At 46.7% G+C, this 27159-nt stretch overlaps 1 protein-coding gene and 1 long non-coding RNA gene across 4 annotated transcripts in view; one reads left to right on the plus strand and one right to left on the minus strand.

Moving 5' to 3' along the window:
• LOC307201382 (protein kinase C and casein kinase II substrate protein 3-like) lies at positions 1-25222 on the plus strand. Of its 2 annotated transcripts, none has more exons than XM_079950550.1 (10): positions 1-330; positions 10549-10616; positions 11366-11522; positions 11857-12092; positions 13214-13375; positions 15126-15301; positions 16028-16148; positions 17021-17127; positions 22442-22536; positions 23903-25222. In XM_079950550.1, the coding sequence occupies exons 1-10, from the start codon at positions 291-293 to the stop codon at positions 24016-24018; spliced, it is 1278 nt and encodes a 425-aa protein (XP_079806676.1). In that variant the 5' UTR covers positions 1-290; the 3' UTR covers positions 24019-25222. The 2 variants fall into 2 exon arrangements, with proteins under 2 accessions (XP_079806676.1, XP_079806677.1); XM_079950551.1 differs by lacking the exon at positions 1-330 and adding an exon at positions 1490-1648.
• Positions 1-27159, minus strand: part of LOC307201404 — a 124431-nt gene that overhangs the window by 3558 nt on the left and 93714 nt on the right. The window lies entirely within an intron of this gene.

The following is a 27159-nucleotide window of genomic DNA, read 5'->3' on the forward strand; positions in this document are numbered from 1 at the left end:
GTAGGAAACAACTTTCTGCCTGCCCGGGACACTACTGTGCGGGGAAGACTGCTCTATGAGCTTACCTACGGCAGTACCCCCAACGCTGTGGGACTATGAGATACGTTTGAGTTAGAAGCGATGGCTTAGCAGCAAAGGGTTAACCCGAACATGTGCCTCAGAAGTTCTCCCCCTCTTCCCCTCTGAAGTTTGACATTCCCCAGCCAGGAATTTTTCCAGGCCTAAATCCATCTTCCACCAGCAACGACCCCCTTTCCAGATCTGGGTTCTTGCGGACTGGAGGCGGCGGCATGAAAGAAAAAGCAGGAGAGAAGGAGAAAGGGGGAAAGGGTGAGTTAATCAAACTGGTGTGTGCGAATGGCAAAGGAGCAGCCACTGAGGTGGGATGGATGCAAGTGAAAGAAAGAACCAAGTGCGAAATGGGCAAACGGGGAATTAACTTGATGGAGAGAAGAAAGTGGGAGAAAGGCTGAGGGGAATCTGGAAGGAGTGAATGAGCGTAAAATGATATGTGTGTTATGTGAAGAGAACTGATGCAGGCTGCTAGATAATGCACTGGGTTCAAATCCTTCCTTGTCACCAAGGCACTAGTTCTCAGTGTCCGTTTTTGTCATTGGGAAATATAGGAATAGTCACAAATCAGCCTCATGGCATTTTTTTGTTAGGATTAATGAGGTAAAGAAGGCAAGCTTGCTTGGACCTCAGATCTACCATGAGCACAACCATTTGTCCGTGCAGCCATAATATACTATGAGAAAAAGAATAAATTTGGTTTTGAAAGGTACAGCAGCTGTGACTGATACTTAGGAAGATCCCCTGAGTGTTTGAAAGAAAGGAATGGCTAACCTTATGCAGGATTAAAACACTGGATGAAGAGTTAATAGGCATTATACAATTGTTTATGATTTAAATCATATTTTCACGAGCTGGGAGAACGTGGCACACGCTAGTTTATCTGGAGCAATTGTGGACGTGTGTCTTTACTGGATCATGCATACTTTTTTGAGACAAATCCCAGAGCGGTAGCTATGTGAGCACTGCTGCAGTTGAAACAAAAAAGAGCCTCGTGGCACTTTGAAGACTGACAGATTTATTATTGCGGCATAAGCCGCAATTAAATTGGTTAGTCTGTAAGGCACCACAAGGGTATTTTGTTTGTACTTATTTGGTGGTACATTCCCACTGAACTCGTTTGCACTTACTTCTGAGTAAGCGCACACAGAACTGAGGCATGGGGATGATAAGGAAATAAGAAAATATGTCTTTGGGCATGGGAGGATGGATAGATCAAAAGGAAGGAAGAAGAATGGAGATTAGGTTAGATATTAGTAGGGAATAAGAGTGTTTGGAGATGGATGAATAAACAGTAAGATGAGGTGGCTGAGATGGAGAGTGTTAGCTAGAGGGAGGTGCTATGAATTAGTGAGTGTGGCAGGCACGGATGGAGAACTAGTAAGCAAGGGAATGTGAGAGAGACAGCAACAGAGGGGAGAGTGGCACAGCTAAGTCCTCCCCTGGCACACTCCCCAATTTACTCTCCTCTCCCCTCCACCATCCCACTCGCTGCCGAGCTGCCTGGACACCATCTGTTGCTTTGGGACAGAGAGAGTGGACAGGGAGAGAGGCAGGATGGGGGCCCCTCCCCAGGGTAAGTTCCCTTTATTCCCAATAGGAAGCAGGATTGCTCCGTGGGTGTTTGGGGAGGAAAAATAAAGAGGGGAGGGGACATAAAAATTAAGTTGGCGGGTTCCATAGGGTGAGCAGAACTGCAAGGAAAGGCAGCGGGTGTTCTAGAGATTATTCCAAGCGGGAGAGAAATGGCGTTATGGGAATGCCATAGGTGAGGGTCCCATGAGAATTCATATACCTCCCTAAGATACGTATGCAATCAGCTCCCTAGGAATTGTTCCCAGTCTGTCAAAAACAGGCCTGTTTTGCAGGAGAGAACCAACTGGGTTTTTTTGGGGGGGGGGACAGTAGACCTTGTTTAAAGAGGATATAAAGACTGAGTTTCTGCACCTGCAGACCCAATGGGCAGCTGTAGGATTATAGCATTTATTACATTGTATTTATTGAACGTTTTATCTCCAGCCCTTTCTTCCAGGGAGCTCAGGTACATGGTTCTCTCCCCTCCCCATTTCATCCTCACAGCACCCCATGAAGTAGCTTAGGCCGAGAGATAGCACAGCATAGATGCTTGTGGTGGATATTGTGTGGGTGGGGTCTGGCGCTTGTGATACTATGAGCTATAGTTCTGGCAGCAGGGTGAGGCTTGTGGATTTCATTAACACACACATACACCTCAGTCCTTTTGCGAAAGTTGACATTTGGGGATATAAATGAGGCCTAGATAATTTGTTGGATCCATTTGTGGAGGGAGGTCCTGGTGGGGCCAAGAGTGAGGGTGCAACGAGAGATAATCTCTGGGGTTCTCAAGGACCATGTAAGGTACAAAAAAAAAAAGAACTAAAAAGGTGTTTGGGTCTTCTTTGCACAAAATGTGTAGTTTTCAAGAAGACAGCTATAAAATGTTTGTGGTGGTTTGGAGAAACTCTGTGGAGTGTTGGTCATTGTTTAATAGCTCTATGCAGTTTGGCTTAGTGGGGGCTTATTTGTTTGTTTGTTTACTTACTTACTTACTTACTTACTATTTATTACTATTTATTAAATCTGTATACTGCCCTTTATCCAAAGATCACAGGGTGGTTCACAACACAGAGATTATAACATTGGAGGAGGTGGGTGCTTGTTTTTTGGGGGGCGGGGGGCGGGGACAGTGGCTGTGGAGAACTTTTGAGATGTAGCAGGTGCCTGGAAGGCAGCTATTTGGAAAGCTGTTAATTTTTTTGGCAGGGGGTTTGCAAGGGGAACAACTGAACATTAGTTATGTGACTCAGGCCCATCAAAACCAATGGAACGAGTTAGCCGTGACTAACTTGAGCTGGACTGGATCAGGCACATGAAAAGCACCCTGGACTGTTCGGTCGTCCCTGTTGGGATGCCAGCTATCCCCCCGTTTGATCATTCAGGCGTTTGGAACAATCCGGGGGAAAATGGGTGGGTGGACACTGATTTAGGAAACCTGGCCTGGACTGATATGGCGGCCCCTGCAGACTGCCCGCCTACCCCAACCCTCCTGTGGGGAAGGAACGAGACAGCCACAATCTGGCAGTTTTGCCCATTTTTCATCTTTCTTTCCCATTCTTCTCTTTCTTGGATGGAAACGCAAGCCGGTGAAGCCAGTGGAGGAGGGCCTGTTTCCTTACAACATACCCCAAGCCGTCCTCCTCAGGCCCACTCCCGCCAACTCCAGCTGGGCCTTCCTCCTATCCTCCTCTATATTTTTCCTGGGCTTTCTTTCGGCATGTGGAAAAACCAGCTGGAGCCAAGATGAAATGAAATCGCAGAGATGGATCCCAGTGCTGGGAGGGGAAGAAAAGTTTAGTGTATTAGAGGCCATGGGGAAGGGAGGACGGAGGAAGTGTATCCCCCCCCCCACTTGCCCTCCCACCAGCTCGATAATGGGGCCTGAGGTAGGAATAGGTTCAGCAAGACAAAACTCTGAAAATAAAGGATTCTTCAGAGCTGTTGTGCTTAAGATGGAGAATATCCAGTAGTGTCTAGTACTTACAAATATGCCAGTTCCACCCTGCACCTTGAACAGCTGCATTGCAGCATGGTAGCAGTTCAACAGATGCAGACTTTCTTGGCATGGAAATACGTTGATGGGGGAAGACTGCACCTGCTGACAACTCTCAATCATTTAGGGTGGTAAAAACAGAAAGGATGTCTCTAAAATGGATGAATGGGAAATTCAGTGGCATGTGCAGTTCAGTAAGTGTAAAGTGATGTGCACTGGGCTGGGGGCTGGGAATCCACATATACACTGCTGGGATCAGAGTTGGAAGTCATGGATCAGGACAAGTTTCTTAGGGTCATAGAGAATAATTCAATGAAAAAATGTTGGGTGCTTCCAGATTGTCACTGTTTTTTTCGGTAGGAGTTGGTCCAATACTGCCAAATTCAGGTTGTGTAACAACAACAACTTAGTTGGGGGACCTCGTGCAACAAACCTGCTTCCCAAGAACAATGGACTTTTTGCAATATGGAAAGTGATGAGAAAATTTATTGAGAATGGGGGGTGGGGGTGGGGTGGATGGACAACAGTTGCTTGACACCAGCTCCCTCCAAACCAATCAGAATTAATGTTCAATAAATAGCCAAAATTAGGATGAATGTCCAGTAAACAGATAATCTGGAAACAGCTTGTACCAAGGTGCAGCAGGCAACTGTGAAAAAGGCATCTTCCATGCTGGGAAATAATTAAAAAGGGATTGAATACTGCCTATATCTTAATGCCTCTATACAAGTCTATAGAACAGCCACACTTTAAATACTGGGTGCTTCCACAACAACCTGTTTGTTGAGAATTCACTCAGATTTGTTTGCAGGGAGGCTAGACAACGTTGTGTCGAAGCATCATCCCACCCTTTGTGTGGGGCTGGGGAAGCATGTTTCTTGCACAAGGCTTCCCACCAGTCAACTATAATTACGCAATCTGAATTTGCCAGTATGTGATTGAAATCCCACTTGAAAATTGCAGCAGTCCGTAAGTGCCCACTGCATACAGTTCCGATTGCTGCCCATTGAAAAGGATATTGAGCAATTTAAGGTAAGGTAAAGGTACCCCTGCCCGTACGGGCCAGTCTTGACAGACTCTGGGGTTGTGCGCCCATCTCACTTAAGAGGGGCCAGCGCTGTCCGGAGACACTTCCGGGTCATGTGGCCAGCGTGACAAAGCTGCATCTGGCGAGCCAGAGCCGCACACGGAAACGCCGTTTACCTTCCCGCTGGTAAGCGGTCCCTATTTATCTACTTGCACCCGGAGGTGCTTTCGAACTGCTAGGTTGGCAGGCGCTGGGACCGAGCAGCGGGAGCGCACCCCGCCGCAGGGATTCGAACCGCCGACCTTTCGATCGGCAAGTCCTAGGCGCTGAGGCTTTAACCCACAGCACCACCTGCGTCCCTATTGAGCAATTTAGAAAGCGTCAAAAAGAGGCCAGCAAAACTCCGCTGTGAGGAGGGGTGAGAACATTTGCTCTTCTTTAGTTTAAAAAATAGGCAAGTAAAGAGGAGCATGGTAGACGTTACTGAGTTATAAAATTGTGTATAAGTTTTTCTTTTGCAATACTATAACGCAGGATCATCCAATGGCTGAATGATGGGAGATTCAGGAGAGACAAAATGAAGGATTTATTCACACCCAGTGCAAGGCTGGATGGAGGGATTTGTTATTACAAGATTTGGTGATGACCACCTTTGGCTTTAAAGCAATTAGAGAAGCTCGTGGAGGATAAGACTATTAATGGCTACTAGACATAATGGCCATAAGAACATTAGAGCCTGTGGGATCAGGCAACTGGCCCATCTAGTCCAGCATCCTGTTCTCACAGTGGCCACCCAGATGCCTGTGGGAAAACATCAAACAGGACCCGACCACAAGAGCCCTCTCCCCTCCTCCTGTGGTTTCCAGCAACTGAGATTCAGAAGCATTACTGCCCATGACTGTGGAGGCAGAGCATGTGCCTCTGAATGAATATACAGTGGATCTCTGAATGAATGCCAGTTGCTGGAGAACAACAACAGGACAGTGCTGCTGCGCTCCTGGCCTGCTTGTGGGAGTGAGATCTGCCTGTGGGTCCAATCCAGCAGGGCTCTTACGCCCTTATGCACAGTGCAGGGGACTGGGAAGCAGGTTCAGCTGCACTTGGACTGAGGGGGAAGGAGGCAGTCTATGATAGCCTCTCTCAACTTTTGCATACCTCTTTTTTAAAAGTCATATTGGGGGCAAAAGAGCCTTCTGGTTGAAACCAATGCTGCAGTTGCCCCAGAGCAGTTCTTTAAACCACTCAGCTACAGCAGCACAGGAATCAGACACGTCAACCTCAGGATCATAGATACTAGGAGGGTTGCAAGAGGAGCTTTAGCTGGGTGGAGCAACTCACAATTTACAAGCACTGGGTCCCCAGTTTGAACCCAAGGTACAACTGAACAAGTCAAGAAGAACATAGCACAGACCTATTGCTCGGTTCTTGAACGGGCCTACCAGCTCTTTTGGCCCACCCCTTCTCCCAACAACTCATGTGAACAAACCACCCACCAACCCACCCTGCTACTGTTAGCCCAACCCTCCTGGGGAGCATCTGAGTTGGACTCCTCATCCTTTCCTCATCACTGGGCCTCCCTTGCTGTCGACTGATGGCCTCATAACCTATCCCACTTGTGCACCCTCAGAGGCCTGCCCCACCGTGGCCAAGGAGCCCAAGTGATCCAAGAGTAGAGGGCCAGAAGTCCAGCAAGTTCCCTGTCCAGTTCCTCAGAGCCCCACAGAGAGGTCAGCTGATGTCCCATGTGACAGGTACCTGCTTGGTTTCTAGGCAGGGCGATGCTTGCCATGGGCTTAAGTTCCCATGTGTGTTTTAGAGATGGGCTGTTTCAGCAAAGTACTCGTTTTCTTCTTCTTCAAAGCAGCTAAAGGCGGCAGTGGAGAGCACAAAAAAGTTAGCAGAACATTGCTCCAGATCTGCCCTCTGGTATTGTGTGACACACCTAGTTGTGTCTAGTGTCAAAAAATGAGATGGCGCCTTGGGTCAGAGAGCAGGTTTCAGTACTCCCATCTGTCTCCTAGAAAATCTCAGCAGCTCCTAAGTTTTGCCAGGTCTTGCACCCCTGATTAGTATTTGCGATAAGCCTCAATATTAAAAGCCAATGTTTGTGATTGGAGGGCAGGCAAGATCACTTTCAAACTTTTGGGGGGAGGGTGCAGTTCTCTAAACGTAGCACCTCATGGATTTGCTCCTCTGAGGCCGCCTCTCCCTTACAAATCTATGCCTCAAACAATGTGGCGCCCGGGCTGCCTTCCTCTGCAATCTGCCATTTATTCTCCTGCCTGCGGTCCCAGCTAACTGCAAACACATGTCCGTCCGTTCCCCCCTCAACCATCTGCAGCCTCTCCATCCTACACCCCCCTCCTTTGAAATTGCTTTTCCATTCGCAGTTAAAGACAAAAGTGCCGTCAGCGAATCAGTCCTCCTCCCCCCCCCCTTATTCTTCAAGGGATGCATTCCAAAATCCCTTGGCAGGCTATTTGGGAACTGTGTGTGTGTAGAGGGAGGGAGGGACACACAACAGGCAGCCAAGCAAAGCCACACACACAAAACCCAACAGTGTCCTTTGGGAACAATAGGGAAATGGGAATTGTAGCAGCAAGGTTAGCTGCTACTCCTCAGCTAGCATTTTGCCTCTCATTTTACAGAGAGAAAATGAAGGCCCTTGGTTTTCCCTTTAAATTGTCCAAAAGGGTGCAGTTAGGAGCTTTTTGTGCTGAGCTCCCCTCACACTCAACCCGTAGATCTGCTGCCCCTTCCCACTTTGTTGCTTACCAGGCAGCTGTGCATGCAGCAAAGCACAAGGCCACTGGCCACCCACCAGCGAATCTGCCCTTCTACATTAGCATGTGCAAATGTGATGCAAATTTGAGTCAGGCGCCTGTGCACACTGCCACTGTGTTCAAACAGATCAAGAGAGCCCAAAGGAGCTTTCTGTGCAAACAGCTTCCTCCCCTCTACCAATAAGTCAAGAAGGTCTGTTTCCTCTCCCCCCCCCCCGCCCCAGAATAGATGGCACTTAAAAGACTTGGCACAGGCAAATTACACAAATTTGCATCAGATTTGAACATGCTCTATATGTATAAGTGTATATTTATGTATGTATAAGTGCAGATTCGCCCATTAAGGCTGCATACACAGTAACCCATCTGAAGTAAGAAAACGTCTTTAAAAACAACAACAAACTATCTTGAATCATGCATGCTCATCCTCAACATGCTGCTTTCAGTCTAGATTGATTCTAGAACTTGTTGTCTACAAGGGTGAGTCTGCTTGCTTGACCCACATTTGAAATTCCTTTTCTTGATTAGGTTACCCATGCCTTTTCCTTCCTGCACATGCCTCAGGCGAATGGTGAAGGATGTGGTGGATGCAATCTCTGTATAATTCCACCCACAACATCATTGGGTCTTATTGCCAGGACCACTTACATCTGTTTTCATATGGACACCCTGCAGGGCAATGCAGAATCAAGCTGCAGTGAGCATTTGTTTTCAGAATGAAGCCGGTTCCTCAAAAAGTGCTACTTTTCAGGACCAAAACAAAACCCCCCACAATAGATCTTGACTGTGCATTTACTGTGCAGAAAAAAACAAGTACTTGTTTCCCACTGATTCTAGAAAAAAATATTGTGATTCTTGAATAACATATTGTGTGCACACAACCGAAAGATGGAGGCCAGCCGACAGTCCTGTGCTTTGCTGTAGGCTCATCTGCCCTGTGAGCAACAAAGTGGGAAGAGGGCAGTGTGCTGGCCATGACTTAAGTTCACTGCATTGTTAATTTCCTATTTGATACATGCTAATTCAGCAACTCAATACTGTTCAGAAAGGCAGAAACTGGAGGTGCTCTGCTATGCCTATACACAAATACTGGGATTAGGATGCTAATATACCGGTATTTAACGGGCAAATTCTTGCGGAGGGATGATGCTGAAAAGGGGTTACAGAAGACTGAGGAGTTGTTTTTTGTTGTGGCCATGTATGTGATTTTCATTGCTTGGATTAGAACTAGTTTGGTTTTGGAAGAAACCAAATCAGCCGTTCTTATTTAAGGCAAGGCTGTAGTCACCCTTCCCCGCTAGGTGGGGCTGCCACATTTCTTGGAAGGGGCCTCAAAGACATGAATGGAAAATCAATCAGTAATTCCTTCCTAAGCAACCTGAACTTCTACAATCCCCGTGCCAAGCTGTAGAGTTTGCCTGCTTCTTAACATCGTCAAATTCTTAGCATTAACTAAGCTGCAAAAAAGAAGGGAGAGGGTAATGTTTACGTCCCAAAGCCTTTATGATGAACGCTGTGCTTTCCTTAATAGTAATTTCCTTAAGGGATCCCATATCCCCTGCCACGAGCACAGTCATAATAGCTAAAGGGAATCTCCACACACCCCCATGGCAAAAGCTTGGAAATGATGGTTGTGATCTTCTGGAATAACACATCCTGAGTCAGGACAGGGAATCATAGGTGGGCAGGTCATGTGGGTGGAATTTGGACTATTACCACTGGCAGGGTGGAGGTGGTGGCACCATCTGCTGCTGATTTAAATGTGTTTTTAACACATCACATGAAGCTGCCTTATACTGAGTCAGGCCACTGGCTGCCCAGGATCACAGATAGTGGCCTTTTCCTGCCACCTGTTCTTTTTACCTGGAGATTGAACCTGGGACCTGCTGCACGCGGCGCTTATGCTATGCTCTTCTATTACAGGTACTAATACTGCACAGCTTGAAGCAATAGGGTGAATAAAAACTGACTTCTCTTGGAATAAAAATTGTCCAGACCCATAAATATTATTCACAGAACCCTCTTCAAGTACTGCAGGGTACTGCACCCCACTGGCCACACCCTGGCTACAAGTCCTAAGGTGTATCATTGACCGAGGTAAAGAGTGGGGAACCTGTGGCCCCTGCAGATGTTTCTGGGACTGCAACTCCCACCATCCCTGATCATTGTCCATGTTGGCTGGAGTTGATGGAAGTTGGGATTCCAAAAACATTGTGGGGTCACAGGTTAACCACACCTGCCCTTGGCAAAAATGGGTATAGCTGTCCTCCTCAGGGAAAGGATTATGTTCCATTCGCAATAGTTTTCCTTATTGCTGGTACTTCCACCTTGTTTTATACCTGAATGAAGTGAAGGAAGCAGGGTGCAGTTTAGAAATTCCCAAGTAAATGTGCCTAGCCTCAGGGCAGCAGGTGCAAACTCCATTTTATTCCTGTAGTTATGATGCTGCTGTGATTTAAAATGTGAAACTGCACATGCACAGAGTAAAGAAAAACCAAGGTGGGCAAACTGCTTATCAGTAATACATAAGCAGTCATAAAGCATGGGATGGTGGTGTTAATTGAGTGCTTTGCAAATGAAGTAACGCAGATGGCTGTCTAAAGCAGGGTATTAAGTCCAGGGTCTAATATTTCCCAGCTGCCTCAGTGCCTCAATCCTCAGAATCACCAGGGGAAAGGATCATATTTCAGTCAGTGGGATCCATAGTCTAAGGATCTCCCCCAACTATGGTTGCATATGCACCATACATTTAAAGCCCACCCACCCCAAGAATTCTGGGAAGTGTAGTTTACCCCTCACAGTGCTACAGTTCTTAGCACCCTTAACCAATTACAGTTCCCAGGATTCTTGGGGGAATGCGCTTTAAATGTATGGTATGTACAGTATGTACACAGCCTATGTCATAGTTGCAGCCTGTTCCATAAAGTTCCCTGACAGATACTGAGAACTGAGCATGTCCCACCCTGATTGCTGTTCTTGGTCACACTCAAATGTGACAAAGAGACAGAAGCCAGGAAGTGGGGTTTCATCCACATGATGTTATTTATTTGATGCTTTTGGCTGTACACCTTGACCTATGACTCCTTTTTCCTCTACAGGTGACACCATGTCTGTGATATACAGTGAGGTGGCTGCTGATGAGCCTACAACTAGCAGCTTCTGGATGGTGAGTGGATGAAAACAGGGGGTAGGGTCACATAGTTGGGAGAGGAAGGAGATCTCATGGGCATAATGGAGGCAGATTTCTCAAAGAGGTTCATTTGGACTAAGTCAAGATTGTATGGGTGTTCATTCATTGGTTTCATTTATATATACTTGCCTGGCCCAAGGATTTTCTGTTACCCGAAACCAGCTCTACCTTAGACTGGGTGGGCCACTGTCTCTCTATTCCTAGTCTAGTGGTCTAGAGCAGAATTAAGGCTCACTTTTTTTTTTTTAAGGACAAGAGATAAGGTTTGGTTAGCTAAATTAGGAAAGTAAGAAGCTGCCTTATACAGTGCCAAGCCTTTGGTCCATCTGGGGATTATTGGGTTGTCTTTCTTTTTATGTTAGTATCTATTTTTTGTTATTTATATTGTAATTTTATGTTGCGAACTGCCCTGAGATCTACAGTTATAGGGCAGTATACAAATTTAATAAACAACAACAATTCAGTATTGTCTACACTGATACATTGACTGGCAGCAGTTCTTTAGGAGTTCAAGCAAGAGCTTTTCCCAGACCTAACCGCTGCTGGGATTGAACATGGGATTTTTGGCATGGAAAGTGTCACGGAATCATGGCCCTTCCCCAAGTCCTTAGGTACAGAAGTCCTTGTGACTCTGATAAATGTGTAGGTTTGAGGATGCACCATACCCAATTCATGCTGTGATTGCTCCCTCCCTATCAGTCTCTCTCCCTTCTGCTCTCCTGCAGCCCAATCACTATCACAGCACAGTAAAGCGCTTGGATGATGGCTATCGCATCTGCGACCAGATTGTGGCCTGTTTCCAGGATCGGGCAAAGATTGAGCGCAGCTATGCCTTGCAGATGGAGGAGTGGACTCGCAAGTGGCGCCCCCTTGTGGATGCAAGTGAGTTGTTAGGCATTACCCATATTTAAGAGGAGAACCGTGTTGCAAAATTCAAAGCAGTGCAACTTTCAAAGGACAGCTGTGTTTTTCTTTGTGTATTGTTTTGGGCAACAAGAATTAATGCAAACCATACCAAATTTCTAGTTAAGGTTCCTGCACCAGATGACCTTCAGAATCCCTTCCAATTCTACAATTCTACTTGCACTCCCAAAAGAAACAGGACAGTTGCATGATTTTTAGATGCTCAGGATTGATAGGGATCTGCTGGTTTTGTGGGCTGGCTATCCTCAGGGGCAACCTATGAAATCTGGGCATCATCTCTCCCTCCCTGCAGGTCCAGCGTACGGCTCCTTGCTCCGGGCCTGGCAAGCCTTCCTGGGGGCTTCAGAGCGGCTGAGCCACTTGCACATGGATATGCAAAGGGCTCTGGTCTCTGAGGATGCCGGGCGCATCCGGGGTTGGCAACACGACTCCTATCACCGCAAGCTTTTTGGGGGCTTCAAGGAGGCCTGTGAGCTGGAAAGCGGCTTCCAGCGGGCACAGAAACCCTGGACCAAGAAGCTCAAGAAGGTAGGGGAGACTTGGCCCCCTGGATGTCATGGATTGGTTGGGCGCAGAGGAATGGTGGGAGGAACCAGTTGGGGAACCACCAAGAGAAGAAGGCTCAGAGCCCAGGGAGTGGTGGTGAGATGATGATGAGTGGTCTGAGGGGGAAGAGGTGTTGAAAGCTGAAGAGGAACAGGACTTAGTGAGCTGAGAGAGTCTGTGGCAGAGACAAGCCCAAAATTAGAGGCGGAAGCTGAAGTTGGCGAGTAGGAGGAGGGTGACCAAAAGGCAGAGATGAGTGAAGGTTGGTGAAGAAGCCAAGGTGTCTCCCCCTCCTGCTGTGACCAGCTCCCTTCCCCGCTTGTCTCCCAGAACCAGAAGAGGCATGAAGAGGGTGGAAGAGAAATTGGCTGCATGCAGATGCAGTCTCTGATTGCGTTGTGCTGGGGAGGAGGAGACATAGACAGCTTTTGTCTCGACAACTTATTTCATGGAGTAAGACCTACAGGGAATGAGCTGCTTTGCTCATTAGGCCTGATGCTCAGCCAAGTCTGTGAAGAGAGTATTTTGATAATAAAGAGTTCACTCTAACTTTAACTGTGTTATTTACTGGCTGGCTCACTCTGTGACACAGAAAAAGAGGAGAAAAAGAGGACCCTAATGGGGTGAAGGAGTTAAGGGAAAGAGCTGGGGCTTCTGGGTTCCCGAAAAGGAGAAGAGGCTCCAAAGGGTTAAGGCTGGCCCGGGGGTACCAAATATAGAAGATGAGAGGTTAGCACCACCTGCTTACATGGAGAGTTTGGGGCATATTTGGGTCATATCCTCTACATAGGGTGCCCAGCCCATATTTTGAGAACCTAGGGTATAGGGGGATTGGGAGCCAAGGCAATTGGGTTTTCTAGGGAAGGAATGGGGTGCCCTGGCCTTCCCCACCCAGTGCTTTCCACAAGTTGTTGGACTACAACTCCCATCATGCCTGACTATATATAGGCCATGCTGGTTAGGACTGATGAGAGTTGTAGTCCAACAACATGTGGAAAGAGCACCAGCTTGGGGAATGCTGATATATCTCAACACACTTTGACAGTCCACTCACTATCATTTTTCTCTCCTCTCTCCTGCCTACCCTTGACTGGCCCATCCAGGTCGAGAAGACCAAGTCTTTATACCACAAGGCCTGTCGCAAAGAACACATTGCAGCCCTACGGGAGAATGCAGTCAAAGCCGCACCAGGTTCTGAGGTGCCCCAAGAACGACAGCGGGCCTTGAGGGAGGAACACCAGCGTTGCAGCCAAGAGGCCAACAAGGTGGGAATCTTCCCCACTTTCTTTATGGGCCCAAAGGCTAATAAATATGGGTCAGTGGAACTGCCAGGCACACTGGACACACTTGCTGATACGTTGCCTAGGGCTTGGTTATAAGCAGAGTCGTGAGTCTTTCTGACGTTTGGAGTGTTTGTGGGCATCAGTCACAAAATGGCTGCCGTGGCATAGCACAAAATGGTGGCCATATCTAAAAGAACAGAAAGAGAGACGGGACCACAAAATGATACAGACCTGCCTTCTCTTTGCCCCTCTCCTCTATTCAGAACAGAAAGGATGGTGAGTGTCCAGTCCTGACATCTAATGAAATGGGGGCATCTTTATGTGTTCAACGTAGGATTGGTCAGTGCAAACAGGAACTGAGCAGGAAGAGCAAAGGTTCTGTCATGCATTGTGAATTTTTGAGGGGCTATTTACTGAGACCTGTTTGTGGGTGCCATGTGGGTGGCACACTGGCACCCATGGTTGCTGCATTCCCCCCCCCCCGTGTTGTATCTACCTGTTAGTCCTAGCAGCTCCTGTTTCCCTGGGTCTAGCCATCTTATTATCTCATAGGATGGCCATTTGACCAGAAAAAATAATAATCAGCCTACCCTGTTCTCCTGCCTTTGATAGAAGAAACTCTGCATAAACCATTAGGTGAAAGTTTTTCAGTGTACGGAGATGATCATGATCGCATGCTAATATCTGCAGAACAAGCTGCTGTAAGACACACAGAAGCTGGTAAAAAAGGGAAGAAGTTGGCAACCTTATTTCCTTATGATACTACTGTGTACTTGCATTTTTCAAAAAGAAAAAAGGAAAGCACATAGAAGCCAGTGTGTCAACACCCACAGGAATGTGATGCTTTGTGTTGTGTTTTTCTTAGATGATGCTTTTTATTGACATGAGTAGTGCCTTTGAAAAATGTGTCACCTAGCACGGGCCTGCCATCAGCCACAGAGGGATTATTTGGGAAGGGATGCTAAGAGCCAGTCCACTAGGCTATAACAGAGGGAGAGATGGGGCTGCCAGGCCCCTCCATTAGCTCTGATGAAAGTCCACCACCTCTTTGCCTCACTGTTTTCCTTGAGCATGGTGATTAATAATAATAATAATAATAATTTATTATTTATACCCCGCCCATCTGGCTGGGCCTCCCCAGCCACTCTGGGTGGCTTCCATAGAAACCAAAAATACAGTAAAATCACACGTTAAAAACCTCCCCGAACAGGGCTGCCTTAAGATGTATTCTGAATGTCAGGTAGTTGTTTATCGCTTTGACATCTGCTGGAAGGGCGTTCCACAGGGCGGGCGCCACTACCGAGAAGGCCCTCTGCCTGGTTCCCTGTAGCTTTGCTTCTCGCAATGAGGGAACCGCCAGAAGGCCCTCGGCGCTGGACCTCAGCATCCGGGCAGAATGATGGGGGTGGAGACGCTCCTTATCTATGTCTGTATACTACTAACCACAAAAGCTATGCTCTACTTTCACTGTTGGAGCCAGTGTGGGACTCTGATTGCTGGTATGCCCAAGTGGGGAGTGTGTTACACCCAGCATCCTATACTGGCTTCTCTGAGAAGCAGATGTTGCATTAGATGGGCATTTGTCTTTGAAGGACAGGCCTTTAGCATGTATTTTCTGCCTCCATGCTTCTTGGAAGCGGGGGGAGGGGGGAGGCAGCTCATATCCCAGAGAGAGGGGGGGGAGGGACTGTTAGGCACATGCCTCTTTTTGACCCTTGACCCCTTACAACAGGTGCGCGAGCGCTATGAGAAGGCCCTGCAAGAGCTTGATCGCTGCAGCCCACGCTACATGGAGGAAATGGAGTCCGTTTTTGAGCAGGGGCAGGCGCAGGAGCAGAGACGCATCGCCTTCCTCAAAGGGGCCTTCCTCGCCCTACATCGACGCCTCGATGTCACTGCTGACCCCAGGTGTGGGAGAGGGTAGAGGCACCAGGTTGCCCCCAAGGTTGAGGCCCAGCGTGCAGCACATGTGTGACAATGGAGGCTGAGCACTCGGGAGGAGCCAACTTCCGGACCTGCGATGCGTGATGTGCATTGCACGAAGGGCTGCCTCAAGATCAGGGCCCTCTGGCCCCTTTAAAACAAATATTGCGGGGGCCGAGGTGCCTTTAGCCCCCTAGAGTTGGCACGCCTGGGGGAGGGTTAACTGAGGCCTAAGTGACACTTTTCAAAGCAGCACACAGAACGGTCACCTGAGAGTCATTTCTGATGGGATCCATTGAAACAAGATTCTGGGCTTAGTGAACCCGTGGCCTTATGCAGCATAGCTTTTAAAATGTTCGTGCTCCTAATATCACTAGAAGCAGCTTTTCCTGGTTGGGGAGGGGGCAGAGATTGCAGAGGCACCTTTGACCATTAGAGGGAGTCTCAGAGCTTCCTGTGTGTGCTTGAGTGGTATCCAGAGGTATATTTCCAATTCAGAGAGCTCATTTCCAAGGAAATCTTGCATTTTAGATGAGATCTTATGGTGGTTTGTGTTCCCCAAATCAGAAGACTTCTCCCAGTGTCACGCATCACGCTAAGGGGAAAGGCAGAGTGAAGAAAGCGTTGTAGATTGGATGGTGTGTGTGTTTTGGGGGGAGAGTTGTATGCCACCTGACACCCCTTCGTGATGATTTCCCTCCTTTCCTTTAGCATCCAAGCTGTTTATACTGATTTGCATCAAGCCATCGAGGACATAAATGACCAGGATGACCTGAAATGGTGGCGTAATCGACACGGACCGGGGATGCCTATGAACTGGCCACAGTTCGAGGTAGGGACCTCTCCCTTCCTTAATGGTGAGATAAGGGCGCTCTGCATATTCTCAGAGGCACTTCCATCTCTAGGCGGCATTTAGGCACAGGGAGAAACTGCCCCAGATTATATCTGATGCAAGTTCAAGCCCATAACAGTCTCTAGAAAAACTTGTTCTGCTTCTTGCCTGATTCTAAATTTAGCCTTCTTCAGTTCTCTGGGTGCTCCTTTCCACACAGAACAAAAAGCTCTTTTTTGTCCTCAGGCCCCTTGGGCTGACAGTTTACTTGTGAGCAGTTAGAATGCCTTTGAACATTCAACATGACATTACAACAATTCAGCCAGTGGCCAGGGAGGCATCTCAGACTTAGTAGCAGCAACCACCAACCTGTATTTCGCTTCAGGTTTTGTCCCTCTTTTGACAGATTAACAAAACTCTTTGAGTTGAGAGGGGAAGGTGGGCTATGTGATTGTTTATATTTAACATCCCATTCTTACTTCTTATGAATACAGGGTCTGTACCATAAAGCAATGTCCACACTGGGATTAGGGGGGAAGTGGGAAACTGAGGAAAAATTAAAAACAGGACTTAGATTTAAGGCTCAGAATCTAGCTTTAAAAAGAAAATATGAGCTCTATGATTCACCTCTGTTTGAAGGTTAACTATGAGCTTTTTTTATAACGCACATCATATGACTTCCTGAGCATTAGTTTCACATGGTGAGCAATGCAAACATTGCCTTTGGTCCGGCAAAATGTCCCCCCCCCCCCCAATCTTTCTGCAGGTTTTTGTACAGCTTAGCTAATAGTTTCTACCACTTGAGTTCAGCTCTCAGCAAATGAAGCTTCCTAACGCTTTTCTCTTCCCTCCCCTCATCCCCTGCCATTCAGGCGTGGAGCCCTGACCAGGAGCGGCCACAGGTGAAAGTCCAGAAAGTCCAAAAAGCCAAAGAACCAGAGAAAGCCACACTCCGCAGCATCACCCCCTCCCAGAGCAGGTGAGTCATCCCCGCTCCCCATCACAAGAAGTAAGGGAGGAAGCAGCTGGAAACTGAGGCTGAGTATACACCGTACATTCAAAGCACATTCCCCTGCCGCAAAGCATCCTGGGATCTATAGTTCATCAAGAGTAGTAGGAATTGGAGCTCTGTGAGGGGTAAGCAGCAGTTCCCAGGATTCTTTGCAGTGGTGGGAATGTGCCCAAAATGTGCTTTAAATATATGGTGTGTGTCCATCCATGCAATTCACCCTATTCACAGTGAATTTGGGGGGGGGCACTTTGTATGTGTGCTTTAGTACCCCTCATTTAATACAACTTTACTAAAGCATGGCTTTATGGACTGTGGGGATAGCCCCTCTAGAAACAACCAGACACAGCAGCTCCACCTTAATGTTCTTTGGCTCCAACTCCCATCAGCCGCAGCTAGCACAGCCAACAGTCAGGGATGGTGGGAACTCTAGTCCAGCAAAATCTGAGAGGCCGCCTGGTCTCCATCCACGACTTGGTGAGTCATAGGGAGGGATATTCATCCATAAAGAGGGATATTATGCACAGTGGTGTAACACTGTAATGGGCACTGGAAACAAGTCCTGGGACTGAATGAGTCCTAGTACAGATTTAGTCTTTCTTTTGGCTGCGTATGTGCACATTACCAGCTTAAAATGCAGCTAGGCTGTTCTTTTTCTCCATTCCGATCAAAGTTGGTTTGGAGGGAAAGACCTCAAAGCACAGCATTTCATTAGAAATGGCAGCACAAATATGGGTTGTGGTTAATGTCATCATGTGTACGCTACTTTCCAAACTGCTGGATGCAGAGTAAACAGGAGTGTGCACACTGCCTCAAAGGTAGTGGCTGTTGACAAAGGGTTTCTTGGAAGACCAGGATTCCTTTGGCCGCAGGGCACACTTGTCTGCCTGGCCCTGAAACATGCTTGGATGACTGGTCCTTTAGAGCATCTCATAATCTGTCCATGCAGAAGGCATTTTTATTTATTTTTTGAGTGCACAAAGCTTAAATTGATCTGATACGAGAATGTAAATGGAGGTCAGATGGGAGGCATTTGCTTTTTTCAAAAAAAAACAACAACAACACAGCTCTCTTCCATGTGCTGTTCCATGTTAACATCACTCTCCTGTTGGCACAAATAACCAGGAGACCAAAGCAGAAGAGGGCTGCCAAAATGATCACATTCCTTCCATGAGGAAAGCTTACAGCATCCAGGGCTCTTTAGTTCAGACGAAAAGAGAGCAAGCGAGGTAAACATGACAGAGATGTATAAAACGATTCAAGGTGTGGAGAAAGTAGACAGGGGGGCGGGAATTCTTCCTCACAATTCTAGCACCAGGAATCATCCAATGTGTGCTTTTATTTAAAATGCCTCTCTGGGTTATTTGTGGGGCATAGGAATTTGTTCATATTTTTCCCCCAAAATATAGTCTGGCCCACCACATGGTCTGAGGGATGGTGGACCAGCCCACAGCTGAAAAAGGTTGCTGACTCCTGCTTTAAAGCATTGTGTATAGAAGCTACCAGCAACTGTTATATAGCTTGCCGTACCCTGGACCATCACGAGAGGGAGAAGTGATGCTTGGCGTTGATAATGTATTATAAAATTGTAGCAGTGATTTTAGGGATGGAGGATAAATTATTATTATTATTACTATTATACTGTCTGATGCTTTACTGTGGCTTTATAATTTGTTGGAAGCCGCCCAGAGTGGCTGGGGCAACCCAGTCAGACGGGCAGCATATAAATAAATTATCATCACCATTATTATTATTATTATTATTTGCATTTTAAAGTGCACCAGCTTAATTTCTCTCTTCAAAACTTATATGTTGATCAGATCACAATTATCAAGTGTCTTCAGTTCTTCTCCAAATTTTGAGAAGAAATAGGCTGATCTGTCCTTCTCTAGTTGCTATTAAACATTTCTACTATTTCACTTGCCCCGCTTTTCCAAACAGTGAGAAGTTCCAGGGCCACATCACTCACCCAGATTTTGCTTCCTTAGTAGTTTTTTGGGGTTTATAGCAATTTGCAATATTTGCATTCAGTTATAAATGCACAGGTGGAGAAATGCATAAAGTGTTTTTTTTATAAAAAAAATTCAAGACTCCTTGAGCTCTGCTCTACTCCTACTTTCTTCCTGCCCTGGGAGGCCCTGCCCTCTGCCTGCCCCTCAGAGCCATCGCGTCACACAGGGCTGGGCCTTGGTGGTGGAAGCTCCTCCTTCTTGCCTGCTCTCCACCAGCTGCTACGAGCTACCCAAAGAAGGAGGCCAGCAGCAGCAAAAGTCATAGAGAGGCAAAAGAATGTTCCCTCACTGCCACCGTCACTTGGGACAAGCTCCCGATCATCCTCCTTCCCAAGCTCGGTGGTGGCAGCACTGGCAGGGGAAATAGGGACATTCTGGGATCAAATCAGAAGCCAGGGCGGCTTCTGTAATTCCTGGGGACTGTCCCTGGAAAATCGGGACACTTGGAGGGTATGGTATTTCCCCAAATACCAGGGCAGCAATCTCAGCCTAGTGAAAGGCAGGAAAGGCCATAGCTTGCCATAGAGATACAAGATGACTGGAAGGTTTCTTTAATCTTCCCTGGAGATATGCCTTGAAGCAGCAAGAGGAATCACCCCCGATCCAGAGCTTCAGGAAACCCCAGGAGAAACAGCCAGGCAGGCAAATGCATCCTTTGAGAGGGAAGCTTATCTGTTTGTGGCTGTTTATTGCCTCTTGGGAACTGTTTGCGGGGAAATTGTTCTGTTGACTTTCTTCAGTCAGGGTTTTGGATGTTTAAGGTACACTAGAAATGCAACTCCACAAGGGATCGTGTAACTGTTGACAATTGTGTGGGTGGGTGTTATGGAGACAGTGAGGAAGAAGGGTTGGTGACGATGCTGAAGTGAATGTCAAGTGAATAGCTCCCTGTAATGATGTCGCAAATCAGAACTCAAATCTCTTCATTTAACCCTGCCAGTGGTGCTGCCAAGATACAGGGACTGGTAAGAGAAGAAGAATCTATCTTCAAAACTGTTTTCCTTCTCAGAACCCACTCAGACTTCAATTTCAACGCAATGTTAACACCACACTTCCTTGAGAATTCATCTACTTTCTCGTTATTTATCTATCCATTGCTAAATTTATTCCCACAGCTCAAGGTACCATACACCGATCTTCCTCTCCACATTTTATTCTTACAACAGCCGTGAGGTAGGTTAGCCTGAGAGACAATGATTGGCCCAAGCTCACTCAGTGACCTGCATGACTGAGTGGGGATTTGAACCCTGTATTTAAACATGGCATTTATCTCCCACCCTTTGTTAGCCAAAAAAAACCTATCCCAGAATGGCAAAAAAACAACAACCCAGTGTCAAAATAGTCCCTGCCCTCAGGCTTACAATCTAATCAGACATCAGACACATGGAAAATGATACTGTAGAGTTGGGAAAAGGTTCAGAAGAGGGCAAGCAAAATGGCTATGGGAGTGGAGCAACTCCTCCAGGAGGAAAAGTTACAGCATTCGGGACTTTTCTTAGTTTCGAGAGATGGTGATTAAGAAATGACATGATAGACGCTTATAAAATTATGCATGGTGTGGAGAAAGTTAATCTCCCTCTCTTGTAACACAAGAACTCTTAGGCATCCAATGGAGCTGAATGTTGGAAGATTCAAGTAAATAAGCAAATAAAAGAAAGTGCTTCTTCACACAGCACATAGACAAACTACGGAACTCACTCCCACAGGGGCCAGTGGCAGCTTTAAAAGCGGATTAGACAAATTCATGAAGGCTATCTCTGTGCTCTACCTCCACAGTCAGAGACAGTAATGCTTCTGAGCACCAGTTTCTGGAAACCGCAGAAGAGGAGAGTGTCCTTGTGCTCAGCTCCTACTTGTGGGTTTCCTACTGCTGTCTTCTTGGCCGCTATGAAAACAGGATGCTGGACTAGATAGGCCCTTGGCCTGATCCAACGGCACTCTTCTTTTTTCCTTAAAACAGAATATGAGGGAGGAAAGAAAGCAAACTCAAGCACAAGTGCTTAACGTTACAGTTCTTATAATGCCGTTAAGAGCAGCATCTCCTTGCTGATGTCAATGGTGTTTCTGAGTGTCTCTTGCTCATGATAAAGTGTGGGCCTTCCACAGAAGCAATTCTTCCCCTCAGATCAGATCCAGGAACACAGTCTTCAGTCCTTATAGCCAGTGCTTTCTTCCCCAAGAAAAATAGGTGCCGGTGCTCCCCATGAAGTTGTTACAGTAAGTGCCACACTTTTTAACAACCAAAAAAAAAGCGGGTGCCTGTACTGCGTACCCTTGAGTACCCCCTGAAGAAAAGAAAAAAAGCACTGCTTATAGTAGTTAGAATCCTTCATTGCTGGTGTCAATGGTGGTGGTTCAGTCCTGATCCTAGTCCAACACTCCAGGCCCTATGCAGGCAAAGATGCTTTCTCAATCCAAACTGTTTACCTTAGGAATTTGTCTTGGCAAATTCCAAAGGTGATGAGTATCACTGGTTAAGCAAACAGATTGGAGTTCTGACTAATGATGTAAGAGTTGCATTAGAGAAAGAGATATATTCACTTAAGACATTCACCATCAGTCATCAAACATTATTTCTTGCCTTCCCCTAAATATACACCCACAGAATCTGAACAGTTTCAATCACTTGCAAAGTTACTTTTCTAGCAAACCTTAGACATCCAGAACTCCCGCTGCACAAATGTCATCAGAACAATCACCCCCAAATCAGCACCCCCCCCCAAAAAAAACAGTTAACAGTTCTAAGGCACAGGATCAGCAAATCATGCATTTTTCTCTCTCCTGCGATTTTTTGAAGTTACAAATCTAGGGTGATTTCTGCTGCTGCACAGATTCAGGGGATGTCTCCAGGAAGATCAAACAAAATGTCAAGATTGACCGATTGATTGTACTTAGAGACAGCCCTTAAAAACAACACAATTAAAATAAGCACAATGTGCAAATTAAAAACAACAACACAAAAACAGCCAAAGTCAGTACTGTATAACAAAACACCAGTGTAGCGGCAACACAGGAGGAGGGCAGACATCAACTCAGCCTTAAGTATGGGAAAAGAGATGTGTCTGCTTGTCCAGTCATTGAAAAGCATGTAGTGATGGCATAAGACACACCTCAGAGGTAAGGCCATTCCACAACCTAGGGGCCACCACAGAGAAGATGCCAAAGAGACCCATGCCCTGTCCTCTTCTTCGAGGATATAAATGTAGCAGTAGATCATAAGCAAAATAGGGGCTTGCCTATAGTTCCACTCACACTCTCACCCCTTCCCACAGTGCAAAGCCAGCACCCCCACCAGTGTCGGGACAGCGGGTTCGTGCTGTGTACGACTATACCGGCCAAGAGGCAGATGAGCTGAGCTTCAAGGCAGGTGAGTGTCGTCTTCTCCCAACTTCTCTGCCTCATTTCATCCTTCAAAGGCAGCTTTACAGGAACATAGGGAGCTGCCTTATATTGAGTCAAACCATTGTTCCATCTAGCTCAATATTGTCTACAATGGCTGGAAGCTGCTTTTCCAGAGTTTCACAGAGGGAGTCTTTCCCAGTCCTACGAGATGTTGGGGATTGAACCTAGGACATGCAAAGGAGCAGCTCAGCCTTTGAGCTATGGCTTAGGACAAAGAGGAAATGGGTATAATCCTGTCCTGACTTTTGATGGTGGTCTGGACCTAAGGGCCAATTTTGCAGAGTCTGGGTGTCTCCCTCTACCTGTCCTCCTCATCAGTATCTGTACCTGCTCCTCACTTTCCCAAACAGTGAGAAGTTCCAGGGGTTGCACTCACCTGGGTTTGGCTTTCTTTGAGGGAAGTGAGCCCTGGAGATTGATAGTGCTTTTGTAATATTTGCTTTATTTGCAGATATACAATTTGAGCATAAGTGAGGGCAAGAAGCATACACATTCCTGCCACCAAAGCAGATCTCTTACCCTGCATCAGATTTCTAGAGAGAGGGGGAAAGGGGCACCCTTGCACTCCTAGGTGCTTCCAGGTAGCCTGGGACAAGCTCTCAGCCTTGGGTGCCTCCAGACCATCACTATTTATGTGGGAGGGATTCAAGTGCATGCCAGAACGTTAGCCTTGTGCATTTAAAGCATTGTCTCCCTGAAGGAATGAATCCACTTTCCGCTTCCTGTTAGGAAAGTGATGGGGAAACATACTGAAAAATGTGTAATAAACAAATGAGTCATGAGATGGCATGCAAATACCCCTCAAGCAAATCAGGATGAATGTTTATTGTCATATAGCTGCCTCGTAAACAAATTTGAGACAAAATGTTCAGTGAAGACCGGAAGCAGTCTTAACCTCTGTGTAATCTTTGTGCAGACAAATCAGAACGAATGCTTACTAAATAGGTCATCTGGAGGAGCCCTCTCTGTCCCAAAGCTGCCTGTTTTGCTCCTTCAGAAACACACATGCATAAGCGCGCACATACACCTTGCTTCAGAGCCTCCCCGGAGTGGGAGCATCCCCTTCACTCGAGAGATCTCTGGATATTTCTTACCCATTAGCTCCCATTGAGAAAACACCAGACAGCCACCCTTGGTCATTAACAAGCCATGACCAACCAGAAGCCATAGCACCATGTCCCAAAACATTGCCTGCCACCCATGGTGGTTGCTGCTGACAGCTCAGCCTTGGACCTCGCTTGTCAACTCTGCCCATTATTGTGGCTCCTCCCCTTTTCCAGTATCCATAATAATTTCTGAGATTTCCTCTGTCTCTTTCTTTCCTGTTTCAGGAGAGCTGCTCACCAAGCTGGAAGATGAGGACGAACAGGGCTGGTGCAAGGGGGTGACCGACAGCGGACGTGTGGGGCTCTACCCTGCCAACTACGTGGAGCCCATACAGGGCTAACTCGATGGGTTAGGGGGTGGGGGGAGGGAATCATGCACCCATACACCAATATTAGGGCTATGTTTATTCTGCACTTCTGAGATCGCACCATGTTGCCAGCCCAAAGTGGTGCAAAATTCAGCTTCCTTAGAGACTGCTTTATTTTTAATAATCATACAACTTTCAGTCCACATGGATGCAAAACTTTCAGTCCATACAGATGCCCTGAAAAGACATGTGAGTGATGCTGGTGAAATCTCAGAAGCTGGGTGGGCTGGTAGGTGGGGCTGCATGGAACTTTGAGTGGGGTGGGGTGGGGCTTCTAAGGTCTATACAGCTTTCTGCCCCTCCCTCTAGCTACTTATATTATTATGCAAAATAAGCCCATTGATGCTCCATCTGAATAATCAATTCAGGGGAGAACAGCATTTGACTTTGGGTGGGTGGGGTAGCCCTGCCAATAGGTAAGGATATGGAAACCACCTGGGATAAAACGTGGGGAACAAATTCCTTAAAACAAATGCAAAGCACACACCCATAACCAGACACACACGTCCGGTCTGAATGGCACACCATGCACAACTCGTGCACAACACCTACACAAGCTGCAGATACCACCACTCCCTCTCCTTGCGTCAGTGACACACACATGCCAAAGAAATCAAGGTGCCTCTGAGTTCTCCTTGGGATGGTGGAACCAGAGAGCACTTTGCCCCCAAGGGCTTGACAACACCTCTGGAAATCCCGGGATGGACTGAAAATCAGAATAAGAAAGGCGTCTTAGAGTCTCTTGAGGAAATGCTTTTTGGGGATGTTGAGATGATTATCAAACAAAACAGCCACATAATGAGTCACGAAGGGCAGAGGGAGAGGACCACGTAACATAGGGTTGCTGATTTTTAAAAATCCCACGTGGACTCTCTGGAGAAGTGGCTTCAGCCATACAGTATATTATACTGAGCATTACTACACTGGCCTTGCCTTCACCTGCCTAGATTCCTGTTTGTTTGTTTGTTTGTTTGTTTGTTTGTTTGTTTGTTTGTTTGTTTAGGGGGGGCATGAAAGAAGCAACCAGACTAGAAGCCGTTATCTCTGACTTCACCCAAAGAAGCATAACAAAGAGGGGGGCGTGAAATATGATGAGCTTATGAGAGTGAATGTTTTAAAAATATGTTTTAGCTCACCTGGAGGTTTTGGAAAATAAAAGAAATAAGCATGGTGGCAATCTCTGTGCCTTTTCATTCGTAATATTGTTTAAAGTAACTTGAAGACCCCTTCTTCAAATGGAGGCATGAGATGGGGGCTCTGGAGGGTGACTCTACTTTGCTAGGAGCTGATCAATCCAGGTGGGCAAGAGCAGCCATGACCTGGAGGGACAATTGGTGGCAGCCGTGTTGCAGGAGCCAGCCACAGCCACAGGGGAGGTTGGGGGCCTGACAGGCAGATTATAAGAGGTGCATTATTTGCTGTCTCTCCCAATCCACCACCTGAGCCATGGCTCATAGTAGGGGTGGTTCTGGTGGGCACTGCCTGATGAAATCACAGAAACCAGTTTGTGTGTGATCGTTCTCCCTCCACCACCTAATTTCCCCACTGTCATCTATGTGCATGCTGTTATTTTGATTTATAATAACCCGGTTGGAATCCGGTGCCAAAATCCAAGCCAACTTCCACAATGTGTGGTTGGCAGATCAGAAGCTGTGCTGTATCCCATATTCAGCTGCCATCTCAGCTCTGCCCACATCAAGTAAAACTTAAGCAAATGACTGCCTTATGCATTTCGGTATAAATAGCTATCGGAAAGTGTAGTTTTCTGGTGCAGGGGATTATAACAGGAAGGTTATCCATTTTAGGAAGAATTCCACTCATAAAATACAAGTCAGAGAAACACAATCCGAATGTTCCTTCCTCAAACATGCACAACCTGCTTGACTTTTTGGGAGAATGACGCTGCTTGGTGAAATCCATCCTCAAATGAGCCGCAGAACTGCTGTCTCTTGTGGCTAAAAGACAACACTATCTTCATTATCGATTTGGTTTTATTGCCAGGCTTATTTCAGTGCTTCAAGGGGAGATAACCAGGGCTTAATGTGATGCCAGAGCTAATAAAGCCTACCTCAAAGTTCCACATGGCTCATGGGAGCAGGCTTTCATTACTATTGATAAAAATGTTACATAGCAAATGTCTTTCTGCACATGCTTAGAGGCATTGTTATTTCCATGAACCAACATGAAAACACACCTTTGGGACTCAGTGATGGTGAGCTTTGGTGCAAAATAAAACCTGAGGGAAAACATTTCCTAACTCATGAACACAGCTGTGTGTGTGTGTGTGTGTGTGTGAGAGAGAGAGAGAGAGAGAGAGAGAGAGAGAGAGATGACTATTATTCCCATTTTACATACAAGGGAAATGAAAGCTGAGAGACAATAAGTTGCTCGGGCAGGGATGGCATGACCCGATTTGGCATCTGAGATAGAAAATTCCAAAGGTAAAAACAGTGATAAACTAAATAATTGACAGTGTGTTTCGCTTTAATGGCACCCTAAGCTCTGCCACCAGAAGATCTGCCGCTGTCACACCCCAAGCATGACAGTAAATTCATGGATGGACTTTGTTGTCTGAGGCCACAGTGCTGAGTTTTATAAATGGTTCAGAGCAGAGCTTTCCAAATTGTGTGTCGTGACACATTAGTGTGTCGTCTGTAGTGTGTAGGTGTGTCGTGCGAACACCCTGCGCTTCTCCTGGGGCTGGAAAGGAATTAGTTTACCCTCCGGTTTGCTAGTAAAGCCGAATTACTGTGTCACAAAATGATGCATGTCTAAAAAGTATGTCACCAACATGAAAAGTTTCGAAAGCTCTCGTTTAGAGAGAGAAAACATGGGGAAGGGCGAGGGTGGCCGTTCAGGTGAGGTTTCAGAGACATTGGCAGAGGAAGGTTGCCATGTGGCTAGAACCTCTTCTGGCCTGTGGAGATTTTTTAAAAAAAGATTCAGACAGCTGCCTGTTCATCCAATGAAAAAGCCATTACTTCTGAGGCAGTTCTGGTTCTGGCCTGCTTAGCAAAGCAGTGCTATGGCAGCAAGTGCAGCTGTCACAGCGCTGCTCCATTAAGTTGGCAGGTAAGGTCTGCACTGCAATCTTTTCATTCCAACTGATCAATT

Source organism: Podarcis cretensis, assembly GCF_951804945.1.
Source record: "Podarcis cretensis genome assembly, chromosome: 13".
In the NCBI taxonomy this organism is placed as follows: Eukaryota; Metazoa; Chordata; class Lepidosauria; order Squamata; family Lacertidae; genus Podarcis; species Podarcis cretensis.

Bases quoted from the DNA above. Each gene is read 5' to 3' on its own strand.
- LOC307201382 (XM_079950550.1), top strand. From the start codon at position 291: ATGAAAGAAAAAGCAGGAGAGAAGGAGAAAGGGGGAAAGG. The intron at 11,523-11,856 runs GTGAGTTGTTAG...CCCTCCCTGCAG, and splicing joins GCGCCCCCTTGTGGATGCAA to GTCCAGCGTACGGCTCCTTG. The intron at 13,376-15,125 runs GTGGGAATCTTC...CCCTTACAACAG, and splicing joins GCAGCCAAGAGGCCAACAAG to GTGCGCGAGCGCTATGAGAA.